This window comes from Trichosurus vulpecula, chromosome 4 (genome assembly GCF_011100635.1).
Source record: "Trichosurus vulpecula isolate mTriVul1 chromosome 4, mTriVul1.pri, whole genome shotgun sequence".
NCBI lineage: Eukaryota > Metazoa > Chordata > Mammalia > Diprotodontia > Phalangeridae > Trichosurus > Trichosurus vulpecula.
The window spans coordinates 122,520,841-122,544,458 of NC_050576.1; the positions used below are offsets into that span (position 1 = coordinate 122,520,841).

At 36.9% G+C, this 23,618-nt stretch overlaps 1 protein-coding gene across 1 annotated transcript in view; it reads left to right on the forward strand.

Moving 5' to 3' along the window:
* Positions 1-23,618, forward strand: part of RRP15 (ribosomal RNA processing 15 homolog) — a 62,341-nt gene that overhangs the window by 22,611 nt on the left and 16,112 nt on the right. Inside the window, exons 2-4 of the mRNA XM_036757274.1 lie at positions 1,098-1,369; positions 4,503-4,600; positions 11,207-11,408. Of these exons, the coding sequence (XP_036613169.1) occupies positions 1,098-1,369; positions 4,503-4,600; positions 11,207-11,408 (572 nt within the window). The remainder of the gene's footprint in view (positions 1-1,097; positions 1,370-4,502; positions 4,601-11,206; positions 11,409-23,618) is intronic.

Consider the following 23,618-nt stretch of genomic DNA (forward strand, 5'->3'; position numbering starts at 1 on the left):
CACATCACTCTTTTATTATAGATGATGAAAATATGAATCAGTGAGATGCTGCTGATCTTTGTATATGGTGTAAAGCCCAGACTCAGAATCATAGAAAGACCTGGAATGGACTTTAGAAATTATCTCATTTGGCACCTCCTCTCCCTCTATCTTCTATTTCCTTTTTATAGATGAAGGAATTGAGCCTCAGAAAGATTAAGTAATTTGCCTAAAGTCAAACAGCTAAGTGGCAGAGCTTAGAGAGATCTTTTGTGTTCCTTCTGCTACTTAAGAGTTACACAGTACCATTTTGTATCTTCTTTAGTAAGTTTGCTATAATTTGACCCTGTGGTAGTGGCTCTGGGTGATTTTCTTGTGGAAAGTAAAGCATAAGTGAAAGGTTTTATCAAACCAGAAGTTAACTAATATCTGTATGGGGTGTTTGGATTAATAACACAGAGAAACTTTTGTTGAAGTGTTTTTACATGTCCTTTCTGTTTTAGAGAAAGACCAACACTTATTGTGTTGGGTATGATGTGTTGAATGAAGACTCTGTACAAGAGTGTTAAGAGCTGGCTAGTGACATTAAGTTCAAGAGTCTAATGTCTGAAGTACCTTCATTTTAACAAGCATGATGAGAATAGTATATATCAGGGATGTCCAACCTTGGGTTTTTATTGAAATAATAGACAGCAGATTTTGATTTGCCATTTTAGTGAGAGCTCTGTGGTAGCTCGGCTTCATTTACTCAAGCATTTATGTAAATTTCTATGCTTGTAGGCGGGCCATGTGCCCACAGGCCACATTTTGGGCAGCGCTGGTATGTTACAAACCAACACATTCAAGCATACCTGGTAAATGTGTTTGCTCTAAAATATTTTAAATACAGTCTCTTTATCTAATGAATTTAGCATCTTGCTATATTCAGTTGTGCTTTATCATTTTCAACCATTACAAGACAACTTCAAGGGGTATAGCCGATTTCCCACATCTGCTCAGAGATTTCTGATCTTGAACTCAGACTATCCACTTCCATTGTAGAGCCTTTCATAATAGACTACATTCCCTGAGTCATCCCATAGGTTATCAATGTTTAGTGTGTTTTCTTCTCTTTTAAGGTTCTGTAGGAAGTTGGGAAGTTGCCAAAGACCATTTTTCTTCTGATGAAGCAGTCGAAGGTGATAATGAAGATGATACCATAGCTTATGACAAAGAAAATGAAAGTGCAGCAGAATCTAACGTTGGGACGAATGCAGGCTGGGCAGATGCCATGGCTAAAATTCTTAACAAAAAAACTCCTAAAAGTAAGCCTACCATCCTCATCAAAAACAAAGAGCTGGAGAAGGAAAAAGAGAAAGAAAAACAAGAGAGACTGGAGAAAAGAAAACAGGTGGGTCTTACATCTGTCTTGTAGATTAAATTATGTCTACTTCATTTCTTATCAGTACCAAATCATTTCTTGCAATGTTTGTCCAATTAACATTATAGTTTTTTTTACTTATTTGTTCACAATTTTGAACATAACTGAATTACTCTATTGATCATGTTGGGGTTTTTTAATCACCTTCAAGATTAAAAAATTAAACTCCAAGGAAACTTCACATTTGTCGATTTTAAATTTATAAACATAAAAATGACCCAGTTTAGAGCTAAAAGTTTAGTTCTTGGCAATAAATACCTTATTCATTGAGCTGTGCATATGTTTCCTGAACTTGATTCTGAAATGGCCTTTTGAATACACTGTGTATTCTAAGGGATAGCAGGTTGGTTACTCTATTGCGTTGAAAATGTACTTTGTAAGATTAATATGTGAGGTCCCACAAATCAGAGGTGGCTTGCAATTTTGTTAACTTGACTTGTTCTCTGCTAGATAAACTTGAACAGAGTCTGCCTTTCATTACATCAGTGCCAGTAGAAGTTTAAAAAAATTGGTTCTTTGATCAGAGGCCAAAACTGGGTTATAAACTCATGAATTTATATTCTGGTGGCTATTATAAATACACCATAGTTTTATGAAGGTTTTTTTAAAATCTCTTTCATACTTGATGATAAAAGTTGACTATGTAAAATGTTGAATTTTCTAAAAGATGCTACTAACTTTTTGTTGGGGAAAGGCAGCTTTGCCCAGTTGCATTGGAATTGTGGTAAGAGTCCCCTTCTGGTAATGTAAAGGGCTATTAAAAAGAAAGCTATATATTTTAAAGACAGAAGAAAATTAGAAGTTCACAGGGCCACTCAGGACCTCTGTGCCTTGGTGAAGCATCAGGTTCTTTACCATGTTATGTTTAAAATACCAGTTGCTGTATTTGAGACTGTATGGTGGCAGAAATTTTCAATCTTACATATAGAGGCTACTTTAAATTTGTTATTCTGTTAGATATGACTATGGGCTCATTGTCACTGTAGTTTTTTTTTTTTTTTTAACAAATTTTGCTCTTACATTCTTACTGAGAGAAATACAATTGGAATCTCTTGTTGCCTGTCAACTGGAAGAACATTATGGTGGTTTGTTTTGTTTTATATCAGAATCCATCATTTCCTCAAATTCCATTGAGGGTGAGAACAACTTGAAAATTTTCAAGGTTAAAGAGATGAGAGACAGACCCTTATTTTGCAATGTGCTTTGTATTGTTAAAAGGTTTGTTTATTCTTATCATGGAAATAGAATAATTGATCTCCGAAATTGGGGACAGGGTAGAGAAGCCTGAAAGGGCTTTCTATTTTTGTCTTAGTTTAATTTATGAAGGGTGGCTTAATTTTCAATGTAAAGTATCTTAAGTTTCCAGAATTTTACCCATTTGAAAAACAGTACAAAATAAAATACGTTTTATTGTTGACCCCCATACAGGTCTTTGTTCCCTTCATCAAGGCAGATTGTTGAAATTTGGTTGTGTCATAGAATGCTATATGTCATTTAAGATTGATACTATGTGTTTGGGATGAGGGAATTGGTGTGCATTACTTTAGAGAGAAGTCAGGCAGATAGGGAGGTGTATACTTGCCAGAGATGTTTGCCACCTTAGTGCTGTAATGGAAATCTAGTGTAGAGTTCTAGTTGAAAAGAATTTTGCTGTGGATTGTGAAGTCCTCCTGATGCTTCTATTTTGAATAACCTTATGCTGGTTGCATTAATTGGAACACTGCAAATTTTCCTGAAAGAGATATGTAACAATTCAAAAGAGTTTGGCCTCACTATCCACATAGGAAAGACTAAGTGGATGAAGAAGTTTTATTGACTAGATGATGACGTACATTTGGGTGGGCAGCCTAGAGAGCTTGTTAATCGGCATACAAACACACACACACACACACACACACATCTCTATATATATGTATATCTGAGACAGACAGTATAGATGGACAAGTTTGAGGCCAGAGTTGAACAAGAGGAGGCTGGATTGCCTATGGGAAATTGCGAAGTCCTTTAGTGAACCCAGGTTTCCATAGAAACAGAATCCCATCTTTTTAATACTAGTATTCTAGCTGTACTGCTATATGACAATAAGACATGGACTATAATAGGTTATGAAAAATTTTTAAGTGAATATCACAAAGGATAGTGGGGAGATGAGCAGGCTGAGACATATAAGCACTGAAGAAGAAGAGCCAATGTTATCATGAGGGAAATGTATGATAAAAGGAGAAGCTGGACTTTTCACCTTGTGAGGACAAGAGAGGACAGTTGGACAATCAGAAGTTCCCAGTGGCACCCTTGTGATGTCAGAAGGAATTAGTAAAGGTCTCTGGAACATAGAAGGATCTGTCTGTGGTAAACTTACAGGGGGAGACCGAAGTCTCACAGGATGAGCAAGTGTGGATGGGTTGTGATCTTTATTGTGAACATAAAGTTTCAAGTCAGAAATGACAGATCCACTTCAGTTTTTCAGAGTTGTAAAGTACTTAGGATTCTGAATTTCGATGAATGTCTAGTCTGGGGTTTTTGATCCATCATTGTGTTATGAATCTTTTGGGCAGTCTGGTGAAAACTACACAAAGAATTAAAAAGGAAATCAATTATATTAAAATAGAGTTATCAGAGTATTGGGATTAAAGCAAGCCAACTCATGGACACAGGTTAATACCTTGTCTTAAGTCCTTTTTGTACATACTCATAATGATGTTGTTTTAAAACTTTGATGAAGAGTATGACCCTTGATCCTCCAGTAGGTATATTTGCGCTGTTTTCACATTATCTAGAGGGCTGCTGAGTTGATGTGGGGTACTTACCTCACACCCTGCTCTGCCTTGCATGGCTGAATATACTGGCAATCCTCCAGGCCCCTGCTGTCCAAGGAAGCAAAGGCCCTGACAGAAACTCACTTAGGGTCTTTGTATGACACAGCTGAGTGCTAACCACAGGCCCTGTGAGCTGAACCCCTAAAAATGCAGTTTTTTAAAACCCCAGTAACAAACTAAGCCAAAGTGATTTATTACCCTTGTCCCCTTTCAGAGTATCATATCAAAGTGTGCTACACTTTCAAAAATGTCTAATGTTCTTTCACATAACAATATTTATAACACAGCTTGATAAGAAGCGGGAGTGGGAAATGATGTGCAGAGTGAAGCCAGATGTTGTCAAAGACAAAGAAGTAGAGAGAAATCTTCAGAGAATTGCTACGAGGTAAGAAAATGTTTTTGTGCTTTTTAAAATAGATATATAAAAACTAGGGCAGGTAACCTGTTTCTAATTAGATTTAACTCTAAACAACTGATTACCAGGAGCCAAATGATTTATACGTAAGTCTGTTTATTTGGTACTGGATTTAACCAAGATTTCTCAAGTCTTATGAAAATATTAGAGTTTAGACAAGAATATCTGATTTGCTTAGTGCCCACTCGTACAAAAGATCCTTTACCTTTTATCGTGTTTTTGCATTTCTCTTGAAATGGATCACCAAATTCGTGCTACTCAACTATTTTCTGTAGATTATGTTCATACCAAGCACATACAGCACTGATTTTATTGTGGGTATAATGACAATTATTTTAATACCAGTGAGAGTCACCTTTCTCATGGGCCCTTTAAAACTGGTTGGGACCTTAGAGTTCATCTCTTTCAAACTCTTTATTTTATAGCTGAAGAAAGCTGAGGCCCAGAAAGTTTCAGCAACTTATTATTAGTAGGAGGTTCAGGGTTCTACTTCTCACATTGTGTGTAGAACACCCAAATTGATGCTTGCTCTAAATGAAACCAGACTTGAAATTGCAACTGTGCTACTCACAGATTCTTCTTGGACAGGCAGCTGAATTGGCAGAGTTGGTCTTATTGTGTGTGCAGAAACTGAAAAGGAATATCTTTTAATGGGATAATTACTCAGCCATTTTTGCCTTGGGGTAATAATTCAGCACTTTTAGGTTCACAGAATTGCAAAAGACTTTTCTTGAAACACACATACTTGGAAGATAATGAATTATTAACTCCATTTTATAGATGAGAAAATTGAGGTACATATCTAATTTGTGTCAGAGTGGTGAATCAAACCTTAATCTGCTGACTCAGTCCTGTTCTCAGTGATATACTATGTTGTCTTTCTCATGCAGCACTCGTGAAGGCTGAAAATGAAGAGGTCATCATAAGTATAATTTTAACTTGTACATCAAAAGTTAAGTAGAGAAATTCTGTGAAGAACTTAATAATATCTTCCAAACTTATCATTAATTTGATATTTGGTAACTCCATTGTGAAAATAGAGACAAGGGAGGATGGTATAAAATAGTGTTAAAAAATATAGTTTTTAGGATAAAAAAAATGAAGATGTCCAAAAGCTTGTAGACTACTCAGAAGTATGGATATGCTTTATGTCATTCTTACAAAAGAATATTCAGAGAAACTAAACAACAAATTTATAAAAAAAATAACAAGAGACATCTAATTACTCAGGTAGTAGTAATTTTAGAATCAGCTGTCTATGTGAAGTCAAACTACCTACTAGTTAGAGCTGAATTCAAAATCAATAATAAAACAGAGAAAAAGGATAAAGATGAGATAATGATAACTCATAAAATTAGATTATGTTGCACCCAATCTGATTAAAACAACTGTCAACTGAAGATTGAGAAATGGGCAAAAAAGATGGCTGTTGACCATCACAGTTTCTTAGAGAAATTTAACAATACCATACAGAAACTACAATAAGGAGGCTATTCTCAAAAACTATTTCAGTCAGCAAACAACATTTCCTTGTCAAACAGAGACATATGGCAGATGAATTCAGATTTAGAAACTCACTTTTTTGGGTAAAATGTTGCAGAGGAGACCGACAGATTGTGTCTTTTCAAGCTAAATAAAGGTAAAAAGGTAGTTGTGCGGACTATGAGTCTGCCAGGAGGTTGATGTGAGGCCTTGCTAAGACATCATCATAGGATGGATAAAACTGAAAGGATGGTTGAATTGAGGATGAGACAATAATTGGAACAAATTTACCAACATCTCTGTCATCTATCTCATCAGTGACAATAGTGCAACCACTACATTTTTATTCTACTATCTTGGTACCAGATCTAACAGGTCACTGACATTTAAGTTGAGTGGCTAGAAAGGGGCAACCACATACCAAAGAAATCTGTTCTTCAGGAGACCCAGTTTTAAGGACATGGTTTTCTAGATTTCTTAAGCCCAATTTTAAGAGTGAAAAAGGAGACAGAAATTGTGCTTCCTTCTTATTCTCCCCTTCCCAAAATGGCAAAGAAGACATCATTACTTACTGACCATTCTTTATGCATACTGTCTCATATTTACAAAATCTTTTAAAGTGATCTATACATACATTAAGGATGTCCTCTTCGAAAACATGAGAAGGGAATGGAAAGGTTTCCACAGGCACAGTCACATAGCTAAGAGGTATGGGGAATAGGAGGTCTTGCTGTGTTTATTTGATTTCTATTTTTTAAAAATTGATTTGATAGAACCAAGTGCATCCTTAATCTCCTCAACCAAAGTGTCTCCTATGCATTTGTTTAAATAATAAATGATTGTTTGACAGCTACTGTAGTAAAATCACTTAGTATAGAATATGTATAGTCATTATGATATGTGGTTGGATGGATAATCATTAGTATGTATATTAAGTTCTATAAGTTGTTAGATTTCTGGGCCAAGAATTGAATAGCAGCAGGAGAAGAAGCTTAGATTGCATTGTGTCGGGGAAAATGGCTGCCATCTTCATCAATTCCAATAATATTGTTCTAATTCATGCTAGTTATTGTTAGGGATTATGCTTATGGCAAGAGAAAGGGGTAGGGAGGGAAGGGAAGAAAATCATCATTTTTGTAGCATCTACTATGTGTCAAGCACTGTGCTAATAAGCACTTAAAAATATTATCACCTTTGATGATCCCTGGCAGTGCTAGTTAAGTGTGATTATTACCCATTTTACGGATTAGGAAACTGAAGCAGACAGAGGTTAAGTAACTTACTCATCGTCTCACAGCTAGTAAATTTCTGGGGCTAGGTTTCATTTTTGTTTTTGTTTAAAAAAAAAATTTCCTAGGTTAGATTTGATTGCAGGTCTTCCTGACTCCATGTCTAGAGCTCTATTCATTGTACCACCTAGCTACCTCTACAACACATGACAATACATGCTACTTGGGCTGCCTACTGCTGCAGACATCCCATTTTTAACCTATGTATTTCCTTTGTTAATTCTCTAAGAATCATGTCAAATCTGGAAATGATTGAGAATTACAGACACTGGGAAATCAAAATATGTATGGTAAATGTAAGTAGTTTACAGCATGATACCATCAGTGGCTTAAACATGAAAACCGAGGCAAAACCTCATTGAGTAGATGTAACTGGAAAAGGGGGTGGGCCAGTTGTATAGAGGAAATGGATGGATGGATGATCAGGGAAGCAGATGAATGAGCTCTAGGGCTATCCTCATATTCTAGAAATACCATTAAATAAGCACATTCATTAAATAAGCATCCTTTGGGGCATTGAAATCAGCCTTTGAAGGATCTATATGATGACGTGGATGATAATGGCACAAGATGAGAAGGGGTTGTGGAGGGATTGTGATTTGTGCTAAAGTGGAGCTAGAATCTATAATGATGAGATGCTTTTTCATCCATTCATTCATTCATGAAACCATTGAAGTATTTATTTTTCTTTTCTGAGGAAAAGATTCCCTTCCTTTTTCTTTCTCTATGCCTTGTTTGTAAACAGTGGATTTTTTTTTTTGACCATCAGGCAGCCAACGAGCACTTATTAAATAGCTACTTGTGAGACTGGAGAAACAGCAAACCACAAATGAAGGTAGTCTGTGCCCTCTAGGAACTTAATTTTCTATACAAGAGACAACATGTATGTTATAAATATAAACAAAATAAATACTCAGGCAGTGTGAAAGTGAAGGGAAGATGTTATCAGCTGGAAGGATCAGGAAAGACCTCACACAGAAAGTGCTGCTGGAGCTGAGCTTTGAAGGAAACTTGGGATTCTGAGAGGTAGAGGTGAGCAAAGAATGCCCTCTGGCCATGGAGGATACTCTGTGCATAGGCGTGAAGATGAGAATTAGAATGTTGTATATGAGTAGAAAGGAGACTAGAGGATTAGGTAACTGTAAAATACATAAATGTAATAATACATAATTATCCTGCTCTGCCCCTGAATCTCTGAATTTCTCCCCCTCCCTAGCAGTCTTCTCACCCTGGAAGATTCCTGTGGCCCCTTCCTCCAATTGGTAAATTCCTCATAAAACCTCCATGTTGAAAAAGTGGCCAGGCCAGCCATTTCCATTTACAACAGAGGAGACCACAAGGACATATATAGTATAGATAAATGTAAAAAGAATAAATACAAATATAGGTAAAGTAGTTAAATACATAGTAGTATGAGGGAGAGGGCACGAGCATGGTGGGGGCGGTGCAATTAGAAAACCTTTATATAGAAGATGGAGCTTGTGTTGTGAAGGAAGAGATTGTTGAGGGAGTTCATTCCACGAATTAGAGGTAATAGGAAGCCATTAGGATTTTGTAAGTAGGAGAGAGTGGCATAGTCAAACCTTTGCTTTATGAAAAATCACTTTTTGGAAGTTGTATGGAATGTAAATTGGAGAAGGAGGCAACATGACACCACTTAGGAGCCTATTATAGTGGTACAGTTGAGAGGGGATGAGAGCCGAAACTAGAGTAGTAGCTAGTTGGATGGAGAGAAGGGAGTCACTGCAAGACTTATTGTGGATGTTGAATTGATGACATGAGTAGTAACTGAAGTGATCCGTTGCAACAGTGGCAGTTCATTTCCCTTGGAAACAGATTGGCGCAGTAAGAAAAATCCTCAGAAATGATTTCTAAAAAGGCTTATTCACATCAGAAAAAGAAACAAACAAGCAAAAACACCCAAATGGGGAAAAACATTTAAAATAAAATTTAAATAAGCACTGTAAGCTATAAACCACGTTTATTTCTTTGAATTTGTAAAGATGCATCTTTTTGAAACAGATGTCCACTGGGATGCTCTATAGTTGTGAATTTTATATTACTACAACTTCCAAAGGATTAAAGTTGGGGATGACCTGAAGGACAATGCAGAAATTCATGGTTGCTTTAAATAAACTACAGCACATATCCAATAAAGACCTTTGCTCCCTAAGTTGTATATAGGAAACTAATGAGGAAATGTATTTTACCCCATGGCTCAGGCCTACCCATTCTCATTCCCTCAGGTGACTATGGCTGGTACAGACTAGATTTAATTCTGGATATCTGACCCAGAAGGGTTTAATTTTTCTTGCTTGTTAATGCCTCATCAGGATTTCTTCAGGAAAATCACTAAAAAAAACTTATAAATGTATGACTCATGTGTGGATGACAGAATCTCTTTTCTCATAAAGTTACACAGGGTACAATAGGCATATTGGGAATGGACTGATTTTTACTTCCTCAACCAGAGAAAATGTATAAGACAGAAAGGGCTCAAAGGGGAGCATAAATACTTACAGAGATATAAACCACTTGAATCGTCTGTTGTATCCAGCTCTCCAGAAAGCAAAGACCCTTGTAGGACTGCTGAATAGTTACTTCTCATTCACTCCATAACAATACTACTTGAGCAATCTATATTAATTTTTTATGGAGGGTTGCCAGGGTCCAGATCTCCTGCCCACACATGGCAGCCCTTTAGCTACAGGATCCTCCTTTTCATGACCCTTTTCCTGCTGTTCTGGAAGTTTTTTTTCCTCCATTTGTCTGGTGCCCAGCTCTTAGACTCAGGACTACTCATTAGGTAACCTTCAAGACTAGAAAGATCCATTTCTCAATGTTTCTAGTCACTGACATCACTTAGAAAAGGAAACAGAAATGTAGCTGAAACTCAAGGTCCAAGAAACTCTAATCTCTGTCTTCTGTGGGTTACCATATCTACCATGACTATATGCTTTTGCTATAAGTCTCCTTTGGTGTTGGAATGGAGAGATAAATTTCTTACTCCTCCCATCCCCAAAACTCTAGTCTAAAAGTCCAAGGTCCTTGGACCATAAAGAATGGAGAAAGAGTCCCACGTAGAAAGGTTGAACCATTTGGAAACAACAGAGGGAGGAGATTCCTGACAAGATTTCAGTTGCCAGTCATCTTCAGGGGAGCCCTAGTTCCTGGGGCCAATCAGGAATTCCCATTATCCTCCCAGCAAGGGGGTAGGAGGATGTCTAGTTAAGTGAGAGATGTCCACTTTGACAAAGGTCCAAGCTCTGTAATCAAAGTGTATTGGAAAGGCTCATCAAATTGAGCATGAGTTCTCCTGAGCAACCCTGCTGTAAAATATTGGAATAGGAGGTTGGTCATTTGGTCATGTGGTATGAGCAAGTAAACATATAGATAGACCTGTTTACCATAAAATATAAAAAAACCTAGAGAAAGGCCTGAAATACAGTGGAAAAATATTGACAAGAATTACATAGGATGACATGGGCTTTATGATTGACATTGGTACAGGGAATATCCACATCTAGAAAGTCACAAACCCATTGAAATATTCCATAACTCTTCAATTACTATTGATAATGAATAGCCTAATGTTAACATACAAGTTAAATTCCAGCATACCTTTTATACTTTGAAAACCACATAATTCATCCTAATAGTGATTTTCATTTTCAATATCACCAGATTTTGACTTGGAAAAAATGGTAGCTAGAATTTTTTTTTAAATGCACCCAAGTACAGTTTTCTAGTTGTAACTGCCTTTTATTATTACTTAATTAAAATGGGGGGATTGCCTAATCTGCAGGGGTGTGGTGCAGTTGTTCAATGCTGTTCGGAAGCACCAGAAGAATGTTGATGAAAAAATGAAAGAAGTTGGAGGTTCTGTGAGAAAACGTGCAAAGTTGATGTCGACTGTCACCAAGAAAGATTTCATTAGTGTTCTCAGAGGAGTGGATGAAAGCAAAGACAGCAGGAGTCCCACAGGCCAGAATCCAAAAGACAAACAGGTAAGAAGAGCTTGCTCTCTAAGGTGGATGCTTTTGTACTATTGGAAAAGATTTACCCCTCTGTATTGTGGCACTCATAATAAGTACATGTGGCCCAAAGACATTAGTGCAGTAATAAATATGAGAACTTCAATAACATTGGAAAATGTAACCTTATTATTATTCATAATACTGAAACAGTCATGCTTAGTAGACAGTAGGGAAGAATATGAAACATATACATTATAGTATCAAATTTTTAAAGCCTCTCCTTGCTCTTTATGCCTGTCAGTGTAAATTCATGATGCTTATACTAGCAATTATTGCTGATAAGCAGAAACCATACAGAATGACATTCCTCATTTTTAGAAGTTTTTGGATTTCTGGTCCCACACTAATTTGTATGCCCTTTCATTGGTTTTTTAGGGGGATTCATCTGTCTACTGTCAGAAGTAGGTGGTGTGTAGAAGTAGCTGCAACATTTTTCTGATTTCAGATTCATGAATTACAGGGCAACTTAGTTTCTCATTGCTCTTTATTTTAAAAACCAGGTAACATTGTAGACCCATGCAGTTTGCTCATTTGGGCATACAGAAGCAGATACACAGTAGCGCCTCATTTTTTAGTATCTTAGGAAATAACTTGATATTATAGAAAAATAAAAGGAGTTGAGTTCTTGGAGATCATGATGATAAGTTATCCTATGCTGTTCATCACTTAGTTTATGGGTTAAGGTATTTTCACAGATGTTAGAGGGAAAAGTGTTACAAGTTTTTATCCATTTACCTTAATCATGTTATCCATTACCTTAATCACAAACTGGGTTCTGCGGGCTTGTTGGAACAAAGGCACATAATACATATAATTTTGATTATTATGAAAGTAGTTTGCTTTCTGATTTATATAAAATGAGTGCTTCAGATATGTGTTCCTATCTGAGAAGTTGTACTTTTAAAAAAATACATTTTAAATGCATATTTGCATTTATTTTCTGACTTTGATGTGCTTGGTAGCAGTAGAACAGTTCTTTTGTCACTTATCCACTGCTATGAGCTAAGTGCTTTCTAATGCCAGTGAGAAGCACTTTAATCAGTCAGGACACTGTCATGTGTTTCTGTCATATGTTTTTTGTTTATGTTTTGATGGAGCATACTGAAACACTCTGTGGCACAAAGGGCATTTAGGAATTTCATGCAAGCACAGTGTTGAAGTGTTTTTTAAAGTTCCTTGATTGAGTTATCATTTGACTTAATTTTTGGCAAGCATTTCTCAACTTTTAAAGTCTGTCAATCTTTTTAATTTCGAAAGAACAAAATTGTATGTTTACATAATAGAGGTGCCCACTAGTACTGTTGTTGTAAAGTGACTGTCAACGCTAATTATAGACGTCACGTTTGGGAATTTATACAGTTCATTACTCAAAATTGCAACAGACTGAAGATTTGCCAGTGATATTTTTATTGAAAGAAGTAAAAAAAAAATCATTTGGAGTTGTACGGAAAAGAGGGAACAAGGAGATGGGATTTTTAAATGTTGGACTTTTCTTCTTTCCCTTATTTAAGAATAATTTAAAAGAAACCTTTGTTCCTGCTTTGATACTTAGGGATTTTTTTTAAGGATATAAAACTTAGATTTGCCTCTAGCAGATATTTTGTGTTCCACCATACCATTGACGTTTTAACTTACTTCCTATTATGCCTGACTCATATTCTCTCTCCAAGTTATCACAAGTATGGTATGGTATAGTATGGTTTGGTTTGATCTCAAGGATCAGGACATAATTGAGATGAAAACATATTGACCTTGTGCTAAGGGTCATCTGTTTCCAGTTTTCCCCTCATTTCTTCCTCAAATACTTTTATTCTGATATAATATCCATAAAGTAGAAACTAAATTCATTTTTGCTGGTTCTACATGCATTTTTATATCTCATTTAAAAAATAGTACGGTATTTTTGTGACAGTATCACAGAATTCGTTGAAGGAGTTTCCTCATCAAGAATTCTCTGTACCAGTGCAGTCATTGGTGCTTACCCCCCTCCAATGTCATCTATTCCTCGTGCCCCTATTTAAAAAAAAAAAAGTTTAGTACAGTCATTGTGAAGAATGAACTTCAGGAGTTCATAAAGTTTAGAAGAAAAGGATTGTTCAGCATTGTAGATCATAGGATCATAAATTTAGAACTGGAAGGAACTGGGGAGGTCATAGGTTCCAACTCTCATTTTATAGAAAAGGAAACTGAAGCTCAGACATTAAATGATTTGACCAGGGTCACAAATCTATTAAGTGGCCAAGCTGGAATTTGAATCCAGGTCTATCTGATACCAAATGTAGCAGTTTGTCCATCACACCAATAAGTTTGGGCCCAGTTGAAGTTATATATCAAGAACTTGTCATAGGCAAAATTGACCTATTTTTTTTTTCCAGCAATAGTCAAAAGCTGTTTAGCAATAGAAACATTGAATAGTAGGGGTTACCCAAGGATGGGAATTTGGCTTTTGAACTATGCAAAAAGTGTGTGAGTAGAGGGAGGAGACATGGAAGGGAGTCTTATCAAGGTCAAAGAACTTTAGGGTAATAGTCAGTGAATGTTCAAATGGCTGACCACTTTATTTCACGTCAAAGATGGTAATGTAAGCTGTTTGGGAATAGAGATATGGGTTGGGAGAATGGGAGGTGGACCATGAGATTGAAAGGTTAACAGTAGGAAATTGTGGTCAGAGAGTGGAATTAGGGGTTAGAAATTGTAGGACAGATGAGGGCAACTTTTAGGAAGAAAAGGATGCATAAATATAAGGAAATGGATCTTTAACTCTGGTCCAGGAAAGAGAATGAACCAACTTTATGAATCTTCCCCGGAGCCTTCCCTTTCCTGTATTTTACTTTGTAAACCTCACTAATGTTTATTGACTCACCTTGCCACTGGGAGCATAATAACCTCAATACCTTCATCTCCCTGCTGCCATTACTCATAAAGAAATACTACAGTGGGAGACTCTTGTTATGACAGGACTGCAACTCCAGTGAGATTCTGGGTTGGGGTTACAGTACAGGTCAATTAAATAGTAAAGGATGGTGTATAGAGAGTGATCTGGGAGCACTTCCCCAGTCATTCTAGAAATCTGAATTGCTGTTGTTGCTTTATATTGTGCAAAACACTTTCCTTAGAGTAACTCTGTGTGGTATGTAGTGAAAGTATGATCCTCCAAATTTTACAGATAAGCTACCTGAGGCTCACAGAAGTTAGGTGAGGTTAGCTGTGAAAGGCTGGGTTTCAATACCAGTTCCTGTGCTCTTTGCATTATACTGCAGTGCCTGTTTTGGGGCATCTCTAGATAATAGATGGTAACAGACTATGCACAGTTTTCTAGATTTGCCCTAGTACAATAGCTAATGTGATATAATTACCTATTGTATGTGATAATAACTATCATTACCCAGGCAGTTTTCATATTAAGTTTGTTTATGGCATGGAGAGGTTATTCTGTGTTGTTTTGCTGAGAGGGAATACTTTGAAATGTGTTGCTCATCACTCAGGTTACCTTTCTTACAGTCCTGGTCGGGGTACTTCAATCTTCATGAAATATCTGGGAAGTATGGTACCCAGAGGCAACTGGCAGTAGAAAAACTGGTGTGCTCACCTGTGGCAATCCTCTGATTGGTTAGTATAAAAACCCTTAGATAAGGGTTACAGTTTCATGCCTTTTCCTTGTCTCCCTGGGCTGCTCAAATTCCATGGAGCACCAGGCAAGAAGAATGACGTGGGTGCTCACTCTGCTTAGATGAGCTGGGGCTCACTATCTTCAACCTTTGGATGAGATATGGGTCTTACTATTCATTGCCTTGTGTGTCATGGATATCACATCTGCCCTGCTGCTCTGCCCCCAGACTTCTAAGCAATCCCATTTGAACTTTGATTGGCACCCAAAAGATCCCTGGGCTTTGCCATCTGTCCCACTAGTGCATCCTTAGGATTTCTCGACCTTTCTGTCCACCCTGCAGTTGAACTCTGTTATATGTGATCTCCTCCTCTGAAAGCAAGAACTGTGATTTTTTTCTACTTCTCTCCTCAGTATTTAGGAGAATGCTTTGCACATAGAAAGTATTTTTAATAAATGCTTTGAGATTCATTCATTAACTTTGCATCCGTTCATTATGAATCATTCCATACTTCTCTGTAGTCATCATAGTAATGATTTCTTATAACAGTAATATTGCAATGTATTAGTGTAGTACAATTTATTTAGCCATTCCAGGATCTATGGGCATCTACTGTCTACTTTGTTTCCCATTCTTTGCTGCTATGAAAAGTGCTGCTATAAGTATTTTGATGTATATGGGTCCTTTTTTCTGTTACTTTTGGTGTAATATGTCTGACATTGGAATCTGTGGATTATAGGGTAAAGACATTTTAGTTCCTTCTTCGCATAATTCCAAATTACCTTTCAAAGTATTTGGACCAATTTACAGCTCCATCAACAGCACATTATTGTGCCTCTTTTTCTACAGCCTCCAACATGTATTATTCCTACCTTGTCATCTTTGCATATTTTCTGAGGTAAAACCTCATAGTTGTGGTGATCTGCATTTCTCTTATTCGTAGTGACTTTGAGGATTCTTTCACATGATTGTTAATAGTTGAGAACTGTTTTTTCACATCCTTTGAGTTTTTATCTGTGAGGGAATGGCCAAGACTGGTTTTGCTACTTATCACACACATTTACTCTTTATGAATGTGTTCCTGGGCCTTTAGGTCATATGTATTTGTGTAATATATTTGTTTTTGGTCTCTTCAGTTTTATTTTATTGTACATGCTACTACAACAACAAAAGGAAGAGTTTCTATTAAATATTTGCTTGTTTCATTTGAAATCAGAGACCCTTTGCAAATTTTTGGGATCCAGATGGGAGTAATTACTTTTCTGGGAATGTGCCAAAAGCTTTTTATTTCATAAAATTAGCTGTTTATCTAGGTCTTTCTTAATCCTCCTGAGACTGGGATAATGTGTGTGTGTGTGTGTGTGTGTGTGTGTGTGTGTGTGTACGTGTGTGTACACGCGCGTATGTGTTTGTCTTTTCCATACTAATGTATGAAGATATTTCTGCAATGTCATTATGAATTCATATCGTAAGAAAGCCTACTTTAGTGGCAGAAAAAATATAGAGCATTAACTTTTTAAAGGTGGTATTTTACTAAAAGTATACTGGTTTCGTAAAGTAAGTATCTGGTATGTTTTGTTACTCAGAGGCAGTTGGAAAAAGTATTAAACCTGACATCAGAACAAGCTGTAGCTTCTAAAGTGAGTCGTGTCCTTAAACCTCTTAACTGTTTCTATAATATCTCTTCGTAATAGTGGAATATCAGTGTGTTATCTCCATAGAAATGTTTTGAGGATCAAAGTTACTTGAAACTTTTTTAAGTACCCGTAAGAGTAATATAATGGTTTTGATGGCATTAACAATAGATTTATGTGAGCTTTTGTGAATGATCGTGAAAAGAGATGGTGGATCAAGATTATAATAAGAGTAATAATGAAAATACCATTTGAAAGAGTAGTAGCTGTCCATTAGAATATGGATTTTCCCTTTTAGCTTTCAGATACTGGTAAGTTACTTATCGGGAGCAATGTGAGATACCCGTTGGAAAAATCCTTTGATTTGGACATAGAAAATTGGTTACTAATTGTGTGGCTCTGGGCAAATCACTTACATGAGAGGATTGAACTAGATAGCTTCTAGGGTTTCTTCAGAATCTAAATCTTTGATCCAGTGATTGATAATGACTAAAAAACATTTACTTCCATTTTCTCATGCATAAAATTGCAAGCAGAGTGTGAGATAGGAAATAATTTTTTGTTGGTGTCTGTAGTTAAATTGCCATCAGGCTGATCTTCAAGAAAATGTCTTGGTAGATTTTTATTTTGTTCCATTTGATATTCACTCATAAATAAACACTGTATTTTGGGGCATTTGGGTATGGTGGAGAGATGGATGGAGAGCCATCCATCTATTGAAACAATTTTTTTGTCAATTTTTTTAAAATTTATTTTTAGTTTTCAACCTTCACTTCCATAAGATTTTGAGTTCCAAAATTTCTCCCCATCTCTCCCCTCCCCTCATCCCAAGACAGTGTGCATTCTGATTACCTCTTCCCCCAATCTGTCCTCCCTTCTATCAACCCCTAACTCTTTTTCTCTTATTCTCTATTCTTCTATTTTCCTGTAGGGCAAGATAGATTTCTATAACCCATTGCCTGCATAACTTACTTCCCAGTTGCATGTAAAAACAATTTTTAATGTTCGTTTTTAAAACCTTGAGTTCTACATTCTTTCCCTTTCTCCCTCCCCACCCACCCTCATTGAGAAGGCAAGCAATTCAATATAGGTTATATGTGTGTAGTCATAAAAACCACTTCATCCATTGAAACAATTGAAAAGATTTATACAAAAGATTGTCAGTTTTTAAATGTCACTAAGTCGCTAGGCATGGATTTAGAGTTCATAAACTGTTTTGGGAACAAGAAACTAAGGGGCAAAATAAATAGTCAGAGAAAAATTACCCCAAATCTAAAGATATCAGTTTGACTTTCACTTAAATTATTATTGGAAAAAATAGTTTATTATGTTAATCTTGACAGGTCTTTTCCATTTTTCATTTGTTTGTTGTCCTCCTAGTATCATCCTTAAATGTACTTGGGATTATCTAGGCCTATTTGGGTTCCTGATTAGAGGATATCAGAGTTGAAAGGAACTTCATATATTATATTATCTAGACCACGGGTTGATTGAGGCCAGTGAGCAAAGAATGGCTTTTGGGTTAAAAAAAAAAGCAAGATTTATTGTATTTAAAAATGCAAAAATCATTACCTGGCAGGCCACATTTGGCCCTTGGGCTGTAGTTTGCTGACCCCTGATCTAGACCAATGAGTCTTAACAGCAATCCCATCTCCAGCATCCCTAGCAAGCCGTCATCAAGCCTCAGTTTGAAGACCTGCAGTGAAAGAGAACAGCATCCTGAAGAAGCCCATTCTACTCAGGACAAGCCTTCACCATCACTTCTTGCAATGAGATACTACTCATAATCTTGTAGCGTACCTGTCCATGATATTTTATAAATGAATTTATATTCAAAACCATCCTTGGTCTTGGCTGACAAATTTGTCTGTCAAGGCCAAGGAGGCTCTTGGCCTCCTGTTTGTGGTTATTTCTTTGCTTCATTTAAATTTAGGAAATTATAATAGTTTATGACGTTTTATCCAGTTTTTCCATTGTATTTACATCTATAAGTAACCACAAAATATTATAGAACTAAAGGGATGACTCCAGCATATTAAAATTACCCAATATGTTTTATTATTGATAATAAACATAGATATCTATATGTGTATATGTATGTGTATACATCCCTATATATACACAGCTTTTTCTTTATTTAAAATATTCTTTGCAGTGTTTTGAGTGACCAGTGTTGCCATTAGTCAGCTTCAGACTCTCAAAATATTAATAGTTACTTGATTCCTCTTTACCCGTTGAGGAACTCATGCTGAAGTCATCAGATAATGATAAAATATCTTACTGTTTCTCCTCAAAATTAGTCACTTTCCTTAGTTCTCTCTTCAGTAAACACAGGAAAGTCTTTCCAAAATACATTATACTATAAGCTTCTCAAAGGCTTTTCATTAAGTTCTCTTTATAATGTTATACAATACAGTGAAACAATTTACAGAAATTTAGCAACTAGACCAATCTACTGCCACCAACTCAAATTACAACCTCTGCTTAGATCCTAGTGTAGATATCCTAGGACCCCGTGTCCTCAGCCCTAGGCATACCAGTGCTTCCAGACTACCAGCCTTCTTAGCAGCCTCACCCATGCAGTCATCATAAAAGGAAGAAGACCATTATCCCTGCCACTGCTCACAACTGCTAATGACTCTTCGCTAAATTTAGGAGCCTCGGACTGCACCCTATTTCCAACATGGTTTGGAAGCTAGTGTTCAGGGAAGTGATCCCTGTAGAGGTGTAGCCTGTCACCTGTTTCCTCTCCATGTGGTAGAGAGGATTTCTTTTCGGGTTGGACTTTTTAGCTTCTGTCATCCTCCCAACTTTGAGATGATGTGATTCTTTTTTGCGACAGGGAAATGTGTTAACTTTTTGGTGCTTTCAGAGTTTGGTTTTCATTATCTGGCAAGATATACTTGTCCAAAATATATCCTTCCTTGGTAATTACAAATAAATGAAGGTGTGGTATATGTTAGGTCTTGTCATTAATGATTTACCACTTTAAGGCGCTGAAAAATGTACATTGTGTTTCTTTAATTCATTTTTCCTAATATGTTAGTATTTTTAGTCTTATATCTTGGTCAACCAAACAATATTTCCTTGTCTAAATTTGCCTTATTTGCTCTTTCTTTAGAGATCTGAATTATCTGATTTGAGTGCAGGCTAACACCAGTACACTATTTTTAACTGCAGGATTTTCTAGAAATGTACATTGAGGTTTTAAAACTACCATTAGGTCACACAGGGAATAATCATCAGAGGCAGGATCTGAACCCTGGTGCTGTGATTCCAGAGCTAGTTCACTTTACGCTTTGTTTTTTTATTTTTTTTTTATTTTTTTTTTGTTTTAGTCAGCCAAGATCCAACTGCTTACCCTCCCAGCCTTCTCCCAGTTGAGAATGAGGAAAGTGTCTCCTGAGTCCTTCACCTCTCTCTCCCAAGATATTTCCTCATGAATCCTCTGGAATGGTGGTTAGTCATTATGTTGATCATAGTTCAGCACAGTAGTATTCCATCACATTGATATACCATGACTTATTTAACCATTCCCCATATTATGGGCACTCCCTCAGATTCCCATCTTTTCCCATCTCAAAAAGAGTTATAAATATTTTTTCCTTATCTTTAGAGTTTGTTTTGCTTAGTATTCAGTCCCTTCCTTTAATCTACCCTTCCTCTAATTCTCCCTGCTTCCTCTTTTCTTTCCTCTTTTCCTGTTAAGTAAATGGTTTTTGTACATGTGTGCACATGTGCAACATGTTCTTTCTTTTGACCAGTTCAGATGAGTGAGGTTTCATTTGTCAACTACTTCCTGTCACCTCCTCCTCCTTGTTTGTATAGATATTTACTGGTTTACTCTGATTATGTGAGATAATTTTTCCTACTCTTCCTTTCCCTTCCCCCTCTAGCATATTCCTCTTCCTTTTTCTTTTCATTCTTTCCTTAAGGTCATTGAAACATAAGAGAATTGAAGTCCGTGAAACTTGATGACAGGAGTCAAAGGGGACACATGTGTCATCTCCCCATATTTGAATATAAACAGTTTATCCTCGTTTGGTCCTTTTCATTCATTTATCTTTTTATACTTCTCTTCACTCCTGTGTTGGAACTTCAGAATTTCTCCACAGCTTTAGTCTGTTCGTAAGGAATTCTTACAAGTCCTCTATTAAAAATCCTTTTTTTCCCTTGTATACTTATACTTAGTTTTTCTGGATAAGTTATTCTTGGCTATAAAGCAATATCCTTTCCCTTTTAGAATATTATATTCCAAGTTCTCTACTGCTTAATAATGACAACTGCTAAATCGTGTGTGATCTTTACTGTGACTCCTCAGTACTTTCTTTCTGGCTGCTTGAAGTATTTTTTCTTTTACCTAGAAGCTCTCGATTTTGATTATGATGTTCATAAGAATTTTCATTTTGGAGTTTTCATTCAGGAGCTTCTTTCAGGAGGTAGCCAGTAGAGTCTTTCTGTTTCTATTTTGCCCTATGGTTCTACGAGATCTTGGCAGTTTTCTTTTAAGATTTCTTCAGTTAGGATATCTAGGCCCTTTTTTGGTCATAATGTTCAGATATCCAAATGGTTCTTACTTTTTTTTTATTCTTGATCTGTTTTTTTAAGTCACTTGTTTTTGCTATGAGATACTTGGCATTTTCTTCCATTTTTTTAATCTTTTTGATTTTGTTTTAGTATTTCTTGTTGCCTCATGGAATACAGGGTTTCTATTCGGTCCATTCTAAATTTCAGAGAGTTTATTGCTTGGGCATGGTTTTGAACGTTTTGTGCCAAGCTGTTAATTTCCTTCCCAATCCTTTCTTCCATAACTCATTTCTTTTTCAGTTTTTTCCCTCAATCATTCTAATCCCATTTATAAAAATATTTTAGAACATTTTTTTAAACTCTTGCTTCATATCTTCCAGGAATCCTGAGTTTGCGCCCATTCCGTGTTTTTCTCTGAGGAGCTTGCTTGTATATGTTTTAAAGTCATTCTCTTCTGCATTTGTGTCTTGAGACTCACTGTTACCACGATAGCTCATTTTGATGTGGTTCTTTTTTTGTTTGCCCATTTTTCTAGTATACTTACTGATTTTGGACTTGATGTTAAGGCTAGGCCCTGTGGAACTTTCAGAGGGAAGGTCTGGGATGTTTTTGTTCCTATTTTCTGGTGGTATTGAATATTAAGTTATTCCTGAATCTTAGGGATAGACTGGGGACTTGCAAACTTTTAGTATTCTTGTAGGAGTCTGATTCAGGGCAAAGTCTGATTGCTGTTCCCCTGGTCTGAACTCTGTAAATTCCTGACTTGGGTTTGAGTCTTTATATTCATCAAGCTCTGATAGACTTCACCTCTTATCAGCCAGCTGGAAAACTGTTGGTTCCAAGTGGCGGAATTGCAGGCTCCCCCTTTGGTTTGGATTTCCTGCCTTGGCCATTCCTCTGTTGGCTGGTTTAGATGCCGGAAGTGAGGTCTTGCTGTAAGCTTGGAATCTGAGCCACACCACTGCTACTACTGGCTTCTGAACTTTCTCCGTTTTTCAGTACGTTGCGTAGGACCTCCCTACCTCAGAAGGGCAAGACCACAGTTCTGTTTTTCTTCCCCTGAATCTACTCAGAATTGGGTAGTAGGCAGCAAAGCTGCCAGTTGGTACCTGTCACCATTGTAGTTCCTGAGTATGGGTCTGGAGGTGCCCTCACACCTCCTTTTGTTCTTGTTTCCAGCCTTTCCCAAGCATCTCAAGTTCTCCATGGGTCAGGTACTCCTGCCCCTACCCTCTTCCCAGTTTTTGCAGACCTCTCCCTCTCTCTCTTTGCCACCCTTGGCCAAAGGACTTGCTGTGACTTTTTCTGAATTTCTTCATCAGAATCGCTCTAGTGCATTTCATAGATCTGTTGGGGAGAGTTGTGGACTGAAGCTCAGCTGCATTGCTTTCTTCTACTCTACCATCTTGGCTCTTTCCACTTTTTACATTATGCTTTCCCCCAACCCCAAATCTTTAATGAAGAAAGAGTACCTAGATTCCCAGTGACGATAAACAAACATCATTGAGGAGAGTTGATGACATGAAAACTACAAGTGATCAAAGAAAAAATGTTTATTAGAGAAATATGGTCATACCCTGCATGAAGGTTCCTGAGAACATCACTATCCTATTGTATCAGTTCATTTTAAACAAACTCCTGCCTTATCTCTGTGAAAACCTGCATAGGCATTCCCCAGGCCTTTTAGTACTTAGGGCAGGGCTCTTGCTTGGCTTTGTTCAGCATTCACCCCATTCTCCCTTTGCCTAGGACTTCCCTAGTTCCTGTTCCCTCTAGTTCTGAGCCTGTCCACTGAGACTTTGGGTCAGAACTCCCAATTTATGAGTTCATTTCAGTTTGGTTTTTGTTGTCCTTTGGCCCTTCATTGCCTTGGTTATACTCCCTACTGGTTTACTTAGATGCCTGAACACTATTTCTTTCCACTTATACCGAATATATTTCCTCCTTATAAAATTGTTCCTGTTATTAACTGTCCCCTATCTAAGGAGGTGTGTTTGGTTTTTTTTGTCAACCTAATTAACCACAGTGGTTGGGACATGGCTGTATATTAGATTTTTATGCTTCTGATAATGTTCATTTTCTTCTAGATTCTTTTAGAACCTAAGTCAGCCAAAACTCATGGTATTACATTACACTTAAGTATGGTCTTGTCTAATGGTACAGGATGGAGGAAATATGGCATGTTACAGTTCTGTGATGCCAAACTAACTGATAAGTCTTTATTTCCCATAATAGCCTAAGAATGGGGATACCTTATACATATGTTCCTAGATAGTTCCTCAGCATAAACAAAATTTATTAACTGGGAGGTATTTGAATGCTGTTCCCAAACTACCTATGCATGTGGCCATAAGATTAATGTAGTATTTTCTTCATAACTCAAGGAGCTTAGCTGTGCAGTTGCAGTCACT